General features: G+C 29.4%; 1 protein-coding gene across 2 annotated transcripts in view; it reads right to left on the bottom strand.

Annotated features, from left to right (window-relative positions):
- Positions 1 to 213: 213 nt before the first annotated feature.
- LOC111624879 (BMP-binding endothelial regulator protein-like) overlaps positions 214 to 12,997 on the bottom strand; it is a 19,565-nt gene continuing 6,781 nt past the window's right edge. The window contains exons 3-17 of one of the 2 annotated variants that reach the window (XR_002756646.1): positions 8,524 to 8,623; positions 8,368 to 8,450; positions 8,182 to 8,275; positions 7,533 to 7,618; positions 7,181 to 7,280; positions 6,985 to 7,091; positions 6,761 to 6,910; positions 6,514 to 6,667; positions 6,166 to 6,353; positions 5,949 to 6,087; positions 5,672 to 5,844; positions 4,504 to 4,670; positions 4,287 to 4,417; positions 2,708 to 3,329; positions 214 to 279 (exon numbers count right to left, since the gene is read on the bottom strand). Coding sequence is in view for 1 of the 2 variants with exons in the window: in XM_023367852.1 (XP_023223620.1) it covers positions 3,151 to 3,329; positions 4,287 to 4,417; positions 4,504 to 4,670; positions 5,672 to 5,844; positions 5,949 to 6,087; positions 6,166 to 6,353; positions 6,514 to 6,667; positions 6,761 to 6,910; positions 6,985 to 7,091; positions 7,181 to 7,280; positions 7,533 to 7,618; positions 8,182 to 8,275; positions 8,368 to 8,450; positions 8,524 to 8,623 (1,851 nt within the window). In the remaining variant the exon portion in view is untranslated. Of the gene's footprint in view, positions 280 to 2,274; positions 3,330 to 4,286; positions 4,418 to 4,503; positions 4,671 to 5,671; positions 5,845 to 5,948; positions 6,088 to 6,165; positions 6,354 to 6,513; positions 6,668 to 6,760; positions 6,911 to 6,984; positions 7,092 to 7,180; positions 7,281 to 7,532; positions 7,619 to 8,181; positions 8,276 to 8,367; positions 8,451 to 8,523; positions 8,624 to 12,997 lie in introns of those variants that run through there. The other variant, XM_023367852.1, reaches the window with a different exon arrangement.

Below are 12,997 nucleotides of genomic sequence, written 5' to 3'. Positions count from 1 at the left end.
TTCACCTCGGTTTTGGCACTCCTCGAGCTGACATTTGTAGAGCTATTGTGAGTAAAAGCAATCAGCATATTAAAAGCGAAAATGACGAAAAAAAAAAAAAGAAAATAGCGTGTGAACTCTTAGTATTGTACACACAAAGAACTAAATAGTTTTACTATTTGATGAATGAATCACTACCTGATAACACTGCATGTTTTGTCTTTGATACTGGCAACTTGGTAATTGGAAACTTGAAGTTCATTCACATATTAATTAAGACAAAAATGGAGTTTGAAGTATCTGAAATGAAAGTAATCAGAATAAATTCTAAATATATTTGTTGCAAACAGTACTATTTTTATAGAGAGAGGTATGCAAACATACAATTTTAAAAAAAGGTAAAAAAATGGTCATGTCTAGTATAGTTGACCCCCTATAACACTGTTGATAATTCCGTATTATATGAATTCCATGTTGTACGAGTCACTTGGATTTTACAAATACGTGAGCCGTTCACAGCCCGGCACACGTATTTGTAAAATCTAAGTGACTCGTACAACATGGAATTCATATAATACGAAATTATCAACAGTGTTATAGGGGTCAACTATAGTTAATTCATTACCATTGGGTTGGGGACTAAACAGGAAAAGATAGATAATGTGGAGAGACTTTTAAATAAACTGGAAACATTCGATTTTTTATCATCTTCAATCATATGAACAAAGTTTGTGATTTTCACTTTTGTTTTGTATATTATTTGTATGCTCTGTTTTGTTTTTATATATTAAAGGTTTTGGACAATGCATTTATTGCATTCTCCATTTAAATGCTTCAATTTCGTTGGTTTCACTTTTGAATTTTTGTTTTTTCACTATTAAACTTATATTCAGAATATAAAAATAAAGCTCTGTGCCAATAATTAAATTTTTTTTATCTTAACATTTAAAGCAATTATTTAAAATTTGCATTTTCTGAAGATACGTCTCTTCGAAAATAAGCTCTTCTATTGATTTTTGAACACATTAATTTTACTTTTCCAGCTCTGTTATATATAATGGAGGAAACGTATGGCGATTGGTTCAAAATTTTTACATTTTTCGACTCGGGGGACCTTGAAACGTAGAGAAATGCTAAACAATTCAGGATAGTTTTCTGTATGTATGGATGCTAGTGTGTGTGTGTTTGTATGTGGGAGGGCACGACTTTGTTCACCCCTTTTTGAAGTTTAATAACTCCTGCACTTTTTGTCGGAAATTACTATTTTTCAGGGAGATTTGTTTGTTAGAGGGATTGATCCTATTAAATTTTGATGATTAAAAGTCGAGGGAATGGGAAGATAAAGAATGGTCGTGTGTATCTCCAGTAGAGTCGGACTTAATGGCGATTTTACTTGTTATTAGCACTTACAATTTTTTGTAAAATTCATCCCTAGCCTCGAAATTAAGCTTTTTGCCGTTTTATAATTATTAAAAATTATAAAATGTTTTTTATTTAATAAAATATGAAAACAGTTGGCGCCACTAAATGTTGCCGGAAAAGTCAAGCAACTCGTTGCTGGATTTTTTTAGTGTTTTTGTGGGTTTTTTTTTTTAAAGTTATTTCACTTTTATGTTTTGTTATATTCAGCTTTAGATTTTTATCTTTTAATTTCTTAAAAAAATTTTTTATTTTTGCATCAAACAATTCTTAATCATACAAAATAAATTTCTTTAAATAGTATAAAATATTGGTTGATAAATTAGAAATTTTTCTTGTAATTTCTTTATCAATTGGATTGAAAAAAATAAAAAATCAAGTAATAATGATTACTTCAAAACTTTTAGCCACGAAAAATTCATAATAAATGATAAATTATTAATTTAATAAAGCTTAAAAAAATCAATTATTTATTAACAAATAAAGTACAAAGTATAAATAGAAAAAGAAAAACCATAAACAAACATTTGCATGCATTTTATTCAACGATAAATGGATACAAATTTAGTTATTTTGGGGAACATCAACAGTTTTTTTTTTTTTTTTAATTTTGATAACAGATATTCCCCTTTGAAAATTTACATTGTTTTTTTTTAAATTACATTAATATATACCGCAGTGAACATTCAATTACAATGCGACAAATATTGACTAGCATAATTAAATACAAACATAAATGCTGTGCATATTTATTACAATAATGTACAAATAAATGAAAGACAGAATAAATTTACACAATCAATCATTATTCGATTAAAAAAAAAACAAATGAACTTTTCTTATAATTTATGCAATTTGTAAATAACTTACAATATAATTTTTAATACTGTTGAGTGTTTTTTTTTTAAATTTTGATTTTAATTTCTCTTCCCCCATTCACTTTCGATCATTAACAGCGCAATAAATAGAAGTTTATATTGTTCGACATAATTTAAGTACTGTACTAAATATTGCGTGCGTATGTTTTATAGCAGACAAAGAAAAGAATAAATATATGTAACTTAATAATTAATTTATTAATTAATAATATAGAAAAATGTTTATTTTGAGCACAATAACAATTTAAACATTATTATTATTTTTTTTTGTCAAAGTCTGCTTTGCTAATTTGCTTATATATATATATTTTTTTTAGTAACATATGTAATATACAAGGAACTTATACACAGAATGTTTCAAAAAACTAATTTTAACATATTTTTAATAAATTGAAATTTTGGCAATTTTATTGTTTTTGAAATATACTTACATATGAATATAATGAATTAATTCATTTCAACTTTGTAGTAAAAGCAATTTACTTGGGTATCTTCATACCTTGGAACCATCATTCAAGCCTTATCAGTCGTCATAACTGTGAATAGTAATATATATTAACATTTCGTGTGCGTGTTAATACCAAATAAGGTTCATTTCTGTCAAAAATCTAACGAATCTCTTCGGTTATCACAATTTACATTTTGTACTTCTCGTCTCTCCTTTTTAATCGAAGGAACCAGCCCTTTTTTTCAATAAAAATTCATTATTTAGAGCCTTTTTATCGCAGTAGTTTATAAAATAAAGGCACAGGCACGCTCAATATAAAGGAACTTCTCACCAAAGAAAACAGATGAAATAAACATTGCTTATAAAATAAATTGAAATACCAGACCTGCTGGTAAATGAAATGAAACGGAAATTCTTTTCTTTTAGTTATACTGGACACAGCTGTGTTGGAATACATTTATTTCTATACCATACTGTACCCTCTGCACATTCGCAACCTGGTCTACATTTTCTTCGGCATGGCTTTGCTCGTTGATAGTTTTTGCAGGTTTTACGACACGGATAAACACAACTTCTATACACCGATCCTTTTGGACAATGGCTTCCTGAAAAAATATTATTTATTTATTTTCTAATTATCATAATGATACAGATCAAACAAAATAAAAATTTCATTATTTGATACGACAAATATCCTCAATATACTATTACAGCATTCGTTTGTTATAAATAACTATAATAGGAATCTACAAACTACAGTTATTAGTTTGTAGATTCCTATTATATCCCACAGGAGTTACAGTATTTGAAACAATATCCTGTGTCTTTTGTCGAACATTTATGAAATTTTCAGGGAGGTTTATGTATTAGGGGAGTGATGCAGATCTGATTCGAAATGTAAATCTGTACAATATAAAATTATAAACAAAAGAGTGGCAAAAATATTTTAAACAAATGGTTTTAAGACACGTAATTTAGTAAAAATGAAATTTTTTGTACATCATAATCTTCATTTTTACTGAATTTAGGCAAGATTTTATAGAAATTGTTTATAGAAAGTTTAATTTTGAATGTAATTCATTAAATTATAAATAGTACAGAAATCACAGAATTAACACTAACTGAAAAAGACATTTCTAAGTTTACAGAGCTGATTACGTGGGCGTAAAAACAGATTGCCAGGCTACAAAGATGGAAATAAAATCGTTGAAATAAATCCTATTGTCAAATGCAGTTTCATTCCTACTAAAAATAAAGAAAAAACTACGATAAACACAAGTAATAAAAAGTATCTGGTTTTACTTGGAGATTGAAAATAACAAATACATAATAATTTCTAATCATTTATCGATTAAAAAAATATATCAAATATATACAAAATGAAAAAAAAAATTTAAGTAAGCCACACTCGACAAGATGTACTCTTTCATATAGAGATGTGCATTTCTCCGAAGAAATTGGAATAAACGAGGTCAAATTAGTGTCCTTAAGAAAATTTAAATCTCATTTATTCATTTAAAAAACAGTAGAATAAATAGCAGATTAGAAATATAATTAATTACCTTCGCATCCAGAATCCTTTCTCCAATTTAACTGTATTCCTAATCGTTTACAATGCTGAGCGTAGGCGAAAAGTGACTCGCAATGGCACTTCCTGCCAATCGGGCATTCGCACATGTCCATCACACACGATCTGCAAAACGTATCAGTTACATTCACGCCTCGGTTCAAAATTACAGTAAATTCTAATACAAAGTAGGTAAACAAATATAAACTTACCTATAGTAAGGCATGGCATTCACTGTACTATGGCAGGGACGGAACAGATCTGATTTTAAAACGTTGCATTCGTAAATGGCTTTAACCTTTGTGTTTAAGTTACTTTCACAAGCGGCATGCGTGGTCTGCAGAGATTTCGATATTAAGCATTTCTTTCCTCGACCGACCTAATGAAAAAAAACATTCGTTAACACTACTAAAATGTTACTGTTTATGTAACGTGACAATTAAATGCTACACAAAATTTTTCCAATCGTAATTATTATTATTATTATGTTAATGAAACTAAAGTCGAATCTTTAATAACGGCCACTTCTAAACAGCGGACATTTTTTAAACAAAAAGCGGCAGGTTTTGTCCTTGTTAGTGGCCGTTGTTCAAAGGTTTGACTGTATTTAAAACAATTTTCTTCTATAAAAAGTTACGATTAATAAGTTCGCACGATTTAACTCTGGATCGAATATACGAGTATATCAGGTTGTATTGGTAAAATTTCGATTTTTCTCTAGAAACGACTGGAAGAAAATACACTAGAACGTTCGATGTGGGTATACAGAGAGTAACCGAAGGATGTCTGATCACACATTTCATTGGAATAGATGCATCAGCAATATCTAACAAGAGAAATATACTTTCGAAGAAACATTCGCGTGATGTTCTATCACTTCAAACGTGGCCACAACGCAACAAAGATATATGCAAAGCGTTTGGTAAAGCGCTTATGAGTGAACAAAGACCAACCAGCCGTTGAAAATGTCAAAGGACCGAAGAAGAGAAGAAGAGGGTGATCTTCTTTTGTTTGGAGTCATGGTGATGGAGCTGTAATATTTCAATATTTCAACCAAAACATCATTGTCACGAACGAACTCCACCAAGATCAAAGAAAGAACTTCGTCCAAAAGTCTCTGATCATTCTAGGCTGGGAGGGTCTGCCTCATCCACTTTACAGCTCCAATGTAACGTATGTCCCGATTCGCTTATAAGAGCATACCTGGCATAGAATTATTTGCACATATAAGAGCATGGTTTTTATTTTATTTTTATATATTTAAAAAAAAATGTTTTATTGTTGTATAAATGAAAAGGGCATCGATAGTATTTAAAATAACACAACCATTGTTTCTTTCAACATTAATATTTTTACAATATAAATGCAAATGTAACATACCGCCCACGAATTTCCAAAAACTTCCGGGCTAGAAACCAGTTTTCCTTTCTTCGTAGTGAAATCATCTTCCGGATTATCGTTATAATTACCACACAATCCGCACAACTGATTTTTAAAGTGAGAAGGCACGAACACTTCTAAATAACTATTTCCATCCCAATTTAAACGAATTCCTAATCACGAAACAAACAATTACTTTAATAAATTACATTATAATACACTATTTTTATCAATAAAAAAAAGATATCCTTTCTAAACTTATATACATAATAATTACCTAAATTAGTTCTGACGGTAACTGTATAATTTTGTTCTACAACCGATAAAGTTCCTAGCTTAATATAAGGGAGTCTGACACGCTTCTTTCCAATTTTGATATTTCTATATTGTCCCAATACTAATTTAGTATCGTCTATCTGAAAGTTTTACAATAAAAAATTATATATAAATTATTTAATTATATAACCTTACTATATTATTTACGATTTTTGAACCTTCAAAATTATAGATTTTGTCCACGAAAACATCTTAGAATATCTGGCTTCGTTCGCTACTTGAACTGTAAATCTTTTATGAGCACAATCGTTGATCAAAGTATATTTGCACGTTCCTTGAAAATTAAATGTCCTCCCATCGAATGTTCTGTAATGCGGATCTCCGAACACCGTACATACACCATCGTCTAGTAAATCCAAAATATATGAAAATCGTGATTTCTAAAAAATAATGAACTCTTATAAACTTATATTTATAGTGTTAATAGTGTTAACTGAGTCAAACCAATCTGAAAAGTTATTCGTATCATTAAAAAGACAGGGGGGAAAGAAGCAAAATATGATTACCTTCGACGCAAACTGGACAACATTTTTTAGGTAAATGGACTAATTTCTGGCCAGCGGGACATTTATTAGAAGTTTTACAAAACTCAACAGAACATCTGACTTTCCCTTGAAGGCAGTAACAGTTAGAACAACCATTTTGCCAGTGTTGTCCGTTCTGTCATAAATACAGGAAACGGGTAATTAGATAAAAATGTTATAGGTTTAAGTTTCGGCTATATTTTTCGAAAATAAAAATCCAATGACCTGCCTGATATATTTGACCACCTGACCTACAAACGGTCTTTCTCTCTTCCGGGCGTTGACAATAGGGACAACATTGCTCCGGTTCTTTTATCTGATAAGAAGGAGGACATTCCAATGGTGGACATACTTGACGCTTACAAAAAGTCGTCGACGTCTATCGATTTTAATGTAAATTATATATTTGTACAATACGATAACTTTTAATAATCATAATTAATATACTCTTACATTACAGGAACACTGAGTACATTGATCATAAACGAAAGAGTCTCCATTTTTATGGATGTCCAAACCGATTAAACATTTATCTTTAAAATCGGAAATCTTTCGAGCGCCTACGGAAATAAATATAATACAAAATAAAACATAATTATTTGATTAAATAATAAAAGTTTTCGGTATAAGTCGTGTGTTGAATATTTACCTCGGCATTCCGGACAACAAGAGTTAGGTTTATGGACGAACTTGGTCTGCGGACAAGGCAAAACTGGACAGGCCTTTTTCTTACAAACAACATTTCCTTTCTAGAAAAAAAAAAATACAAAGTAAATACCCCTAGTATGTTATATATACAGTAGACCCCCTATAACACTTTAGATAATTTCGTGTTATACGAGTCACTTAGATTTTACAAATACGTGTGGCAGGCTGTGAACGGCTCACGTATTTGTAAAATCTAAGTGACTCGTACAACACGGAATTATCTACAGTGTTATAGGGGGCTCTACTGTATTTATTTGTATAGAGAATACTGTATATTTGTAAAATAGACAAACCTGACAGCTACATGTAAGACAAGGATCTGAAGAATCAGAAGGAACTGTTTGACCGTCTGTGTAATTTATTCCATTAATTTGACAACCTAAAAATAAAACAGTATACTTTAATAATCGATAATAATGAATTTTCTAATGTAACATGCTGCCATCTGTTGACAAGAGATAAAACTAAATATATTATTTCGCAACGTCTTTAATTCATATATTAAAAAATATATATATTTATTAATAAAACGAGAAAATGTCGTGTGTAGTTAAAACAACATTTTTATCTAACCGCCTACACAGCACTTCCGATCAAATATGAGAAAACAAAGACGTCCTTGCACTCTATCTTTCAACTTCGACAGCAGATGTCATGACCGGAAAGATAAACGTATTAAAGAAGCACAATTCTGAACATTTAAGAAGATCCTTGAACTATTTTCTTTACTACTAAGATATTTCCATAAAAGTCGACGAGATAACTATTTTTTTTTTTTTTTTATAACGTTAAAAATTTTTATTTCTAGCACGAGATGGCAGCACACGATAATTTTTTTATTCTAATAAAACGTTGTCGTGTTATATACTATATGTATAAACCGTTTAAAGATTTATTACAAACGTTTGAACCTTTTTAAAGCAATATTTAATTGTTACATACCCTGGCATCTCGGGCAACATTCGTTAGGTTCTGGAGGAATGGGGTGACGACACGATGTTTGACAATGTATGGTAGATTCAGTTATGATACCAGACTGTTATTTTTTTTTTTAAAAAAAAAGTAATAATAATACTGTACAAAAAAGAAAAAAATGCAAAATTTCTAAATAAATAAATTAAATTTTACCTGACACGAATAAGTTAAACACGAATTTTTCGAACTTATCCACTCCGATCCACTATTGTGAGATACGCCTTCGTGGTTACAACCTTTAAATAAATTCGTAAGTTTTAATTACGTAGAATAAATCGTAAAGAGAAATTAATTATTAAGAATATTTACTTAAACAAACGTCGCAACAGGACCGGCTCTCTCCAAATGCTAAAAAGTAGCACCCCTTGGCATAGGGACATATTTGCTGTTCGCATACGACGACTCCTTTCTAGATATTTAAAAGAAGAAAAAGAAAAAAAAAATCGTAAAATTTTATTCTTATTTTATAATTTAAAATAATAAAAATTACGTCATAATACATTTGTTTTAAAAAATCAATATGTGGTTATTTAAAAATTACTTGTTCTTTAATAGCTTGTTTGTCCCGTTTAAGATTTTTTGCTGACCTCAATAACGAAAACTGTCGCAAATCTAGTCGCAACATTAACATTTATATTTGAAATTCTATACGGACTTTATGCAGTCTCGCTTATTTAAACATAGGTGTATACTATATATATTCAGAAACTTTATTTTTTTTACCATCAATAAGTCTTATTTTTTAAATAAAAATATAAATGTTTTATGTATTTTATTAATTATCTAATAGTAATATTTTTTAAAAAATCAAACACAATTAATTAATTTTAGTATTAAATAAACAGAAAAGAAATACAAGTCGACCCCCCTATAACACTGTTGATAATTTTATATGAATTCCGTGTTGTACGAGTCTCTTAGATTTTACAAATACGTGTGCGGGCCGCGAACGGCTCACGTATTTGTAAAATCTAAGTGACTCGTACAATATGTAATTCATATAAAACGGAATTATCAACAGTGTTATAGGGGGGGGTCGATTGTATTTCTTTTCTGTTAAGTATATCAAGTAAAATTTATATTAGTCAAGATAAATAATTAATCTTAGATTGACGTTTACGTCAAAAAAAAAACAACTTTCGACACTTAAAATTCAAAACTATATCAAAGTAATTCGATCGAAATTCAAAAACAAAGGTACTCTGATTAAGATAATCAGAGTGAGTATGATGGATCGTTCCGTCTTCATCCATCACATAATGAATGCAATGCATTTAAAATGAACTCTTCTTAAAATTGTTTAACTTGGTGTGTTCCACTATTAATCTATACGTAACAAATAGTTCGTTATTGTGAATAGTTTTTATTTTGAAATTTTCAGTTATATACCATTTATTAATGGATATTTAGTTTCTTTAGATCGACTTTTTACTACCCTTAGCTAATACTTTTAATGTTCGTAATATAAAAATATTATTTATTAAATTTTACAGATGTAAGGTTTATCGGTGTATCAAATAACATATTTTCATGAGTCACAAACGACGAGTTANCTTTTTTCCTTTCCTTTTTTTTGTATGAAAAAGTCCTACCAGGTAGATAAAGATCTTATCTCTCCTGTTAAGTGATGGTATTCCTCGGACATCTGGATTCAATACTAAGAAAATCCCAGTGGGAAGACATTTTAAGCATTTTTACTTCCTTTAATAACTTTACTGGCTTCATAAAAAAAAGAAAAAGTGTCAAGTTTAATTTTTAATATAATAATTGTAAGGAAAATTTCGGAAATGCTTACATACATTATTTAAAATCAATTACTCTAAACAATTTATATATAATGTACTGTACAATTAATAATGAAGAAATTTAGAAAATTTCCTGCTCATAGAATGAAGTTTGGTAGTGATTCAATACTAGAGAATGCCAGTTTCGTTAGTCAGATACATAAGCCACCTTATCGAAGACGGAGAATGGTTTTATTTTATTTTATTTTATACAAAAAGTAATCGTTAACTTTCTCCTAAACGAGAAGATAATTTTTTTAAAGTTTGGTTACATTCGCTCGTACCATCTCCAAATACATAAAGAACAGACAAATAAACTTTATTCTTTACGTATCAAGATAATTACTCGATTCCTATAATAATCGCTTCGAAATATAATTACGTTGCATTAAGAGAATACGAAATTCATGTGGTAAATTTATATAACATTGTAACATAAAGCGATGTATTGATTTAAATATAAATTTACAATATTGACGATGAGATCGTAACCTTAAGATCAAAGTAAAATAAAAAATTGATAATTACAGTATTGTAAATACATAGAACTCAAATACATATTTATTGTGTGGTAAGATTTTTTTCCTTCGAATAAAATAAAAGATATTTTTAAAATTAGAAATTAATTGTAAAATATTAATTACAATATAATAGAAAAAGCAATTAAGATTTTTATTTTTAAGTTTTAGAACTCTAAAGTCCTCTTAATGTCCATTTGACCTTTCCAATTTTTGATCCTGTAACTATTGAAGATGTCAGCAACGCCTACTTGACTTCTGATCGATCGCTTATTACATCACATCGACAACTGACAAACCAAACGATTGATAGATTAGTAAAAATGATCTTGAAAATGTTATTAATAACTACACATGCTTCTCAATTGCAGCAATATCAATACAGAAGTTTTTTTTTCCTTTTATTTAAATAAACTTTTTAATATTTCGACAAGAGATGGCGGTGTAACAGAAAACTTAATTACAGTCGAATCCCCTATAACACTGTTGATAATTCCGTTTTGTGTGAATTCCATGTTGTACGAGTCACTTAGATTTTACAAATACGTGTGAACGGCTCACGTATTTGTAAAATCTAAGTGACTCGTACAGCATGGAATTCACACAAAACGGAATTATCAACAGTGTTATAGGTGGGTCGACTGTACTGTAAAATAACCATTTGATTTTCTAACAACGTAAAATTATAAATCTTAAAAATGTTATTATATTTATTCACTTTTCTTAATCTTAAGTATTGATACATCTACTTAATAACTATTATCATTAAGAACATTTTATTTGTTTCTTTCTATCCTACGGGCAGTGAAGGCCCTTTCGATCATATCCATCCAGATCCACGATGAATATGACGAAGGGTCTCATTCTAGAACGTATTCCTCGGCTCCCACAACGGATCACCCGGGTGGTACCAGACTGCACCGTTGTGGGAGCCGAAGAATATGCCCCGAATGCGTGTTGAATAAAAGATGAGGCCCTAAGAACATATGTGGATTAGAGATGGGGCCCAAGAAATGTGCCCCGAATCTCGGGGATTGCTCGGATTCGATTCTGAATCCTCCAGAACAGTAGGTTGACACTTTAACCGTCTTGGTCATTCGCCCCTCTCCAAGGCCTATTAATATATATAGGCCTATACTTTTGGTTTGATTAATAATGTAGTATTGTCTTTCTTCATATCGTCAGTTCAGAATTTAAAATATAAATAAATATAATACAATTAATTAATTAATAAAAAGTAAATTTACACTGCCGCAGAGATAGCAAAGTATTACAACTGGCTAAAACTATTTCAAAAATTAAACGAGTGAAAGCAAAAAAGTAAAACATTTGAAATATTATACGTAAAGAATGTTGTAACATTCCACGAAATAATATTTTTAAAAATAAATAACATGCAATCCCTTTAAAATATGCACGAAAAAAGTGTAGAAAGAATTACGTGTTTATAAAATATTTTATTAATTAAAGTCTAAAACTTGTGATGTTTTTAATACTAAGAATAATACGGTAAAAGCTTTTGTATTAGAAAACTGTAGAAGGAAGAGACTTTGAGGAAATATAAAATTGAAGAGTACACTTTGTATACACATTTAATTTACTTAAATCAGAATATTATAAATGAATAACAAAACATTTAAAATAATTAATACGCTGTTATTTTCAATACGAGATACAAAGTTAAAGTTTCTCCGAAATGTTTGTTAGATCTAAGGCTTAATAGAATTAACAAAGAAAGAAAGAAAGAAAAAAAAAAAAATTTGGAGGACTTCCCGTTTTGGTCTGTACAGACATCCGGTGAAAACAAGATAAGATGTGTGTGTGTCTGCCTCCATTGCCACCTAGCATTTTAGCCTTATATAACTTCTTTGCCTTACATAAAAAGCGGTAATCGCAGGCATAAGTCAGTTTATTCTTCTCTTTAACCTAATCTTATAGAAACAAAATTTCTTCCATATAAAAAAAAAACATAGACTTGACAAAGTTTCGAGAGAGTGTTTTAAATCAGTAGTAAAATCTTTTCTATCTCTTGAGTTATGGTCAGAGGAAACTTTTTACAAAAATAATCTTTCTTTTTTCCTTTCCTTTTTTTTGTATGAAAAAGTCCTACCAGGTAGATAAAGATCTTATCTCTCCTGTTAAGTGATGGTATTCCTCGGACATCTGGATTCAATACTAAGAAAATCCCAGTGGGAAGACATTTTAAGCATTTTTACTTCCTTTAATAACTTTACTGGCTTCATAAAAAAAAGAAAAAGTGTCAAGTTTAATTTTTAATATAATAATTGTAAGGAAAATTTCGGAAATGCTTACATACATTATTTAAAATCAATTACTCTAAACAATTTATAACAGGAAATATCCCTTTTCATATGGCAGAAAGCTTTGGCAAACGGCCAAAAATTTTCTTTAAATTTACTTATACTTTTTAAATTATTTTCTATACGTATAAATTATATTATTTATCGTATTATATATATA

Source organism: Centruroides sculpturatus, unplaced genomic scaffold, assembly GCF_000671375.1.
Source record: "Centruroides sculpturatus isolate CEXI.00-Female unplaced genomic scaffold, Cexi_2.0 scaffold476, whole genome shotgun sequence".
Taxonomy (NCBI): domain Eukaryota; kingdom Metazoa; phylum Arthropoda; class Arachnida; order Scorpiones; family Buthidae; genus Centruroides; species Centruroides sculpturatus.
The sequence above is the reverse complement of the archived record's forward strand: the minus strand, read 5'-3'. Positions and strand labels throughout refer to the sequence as shown.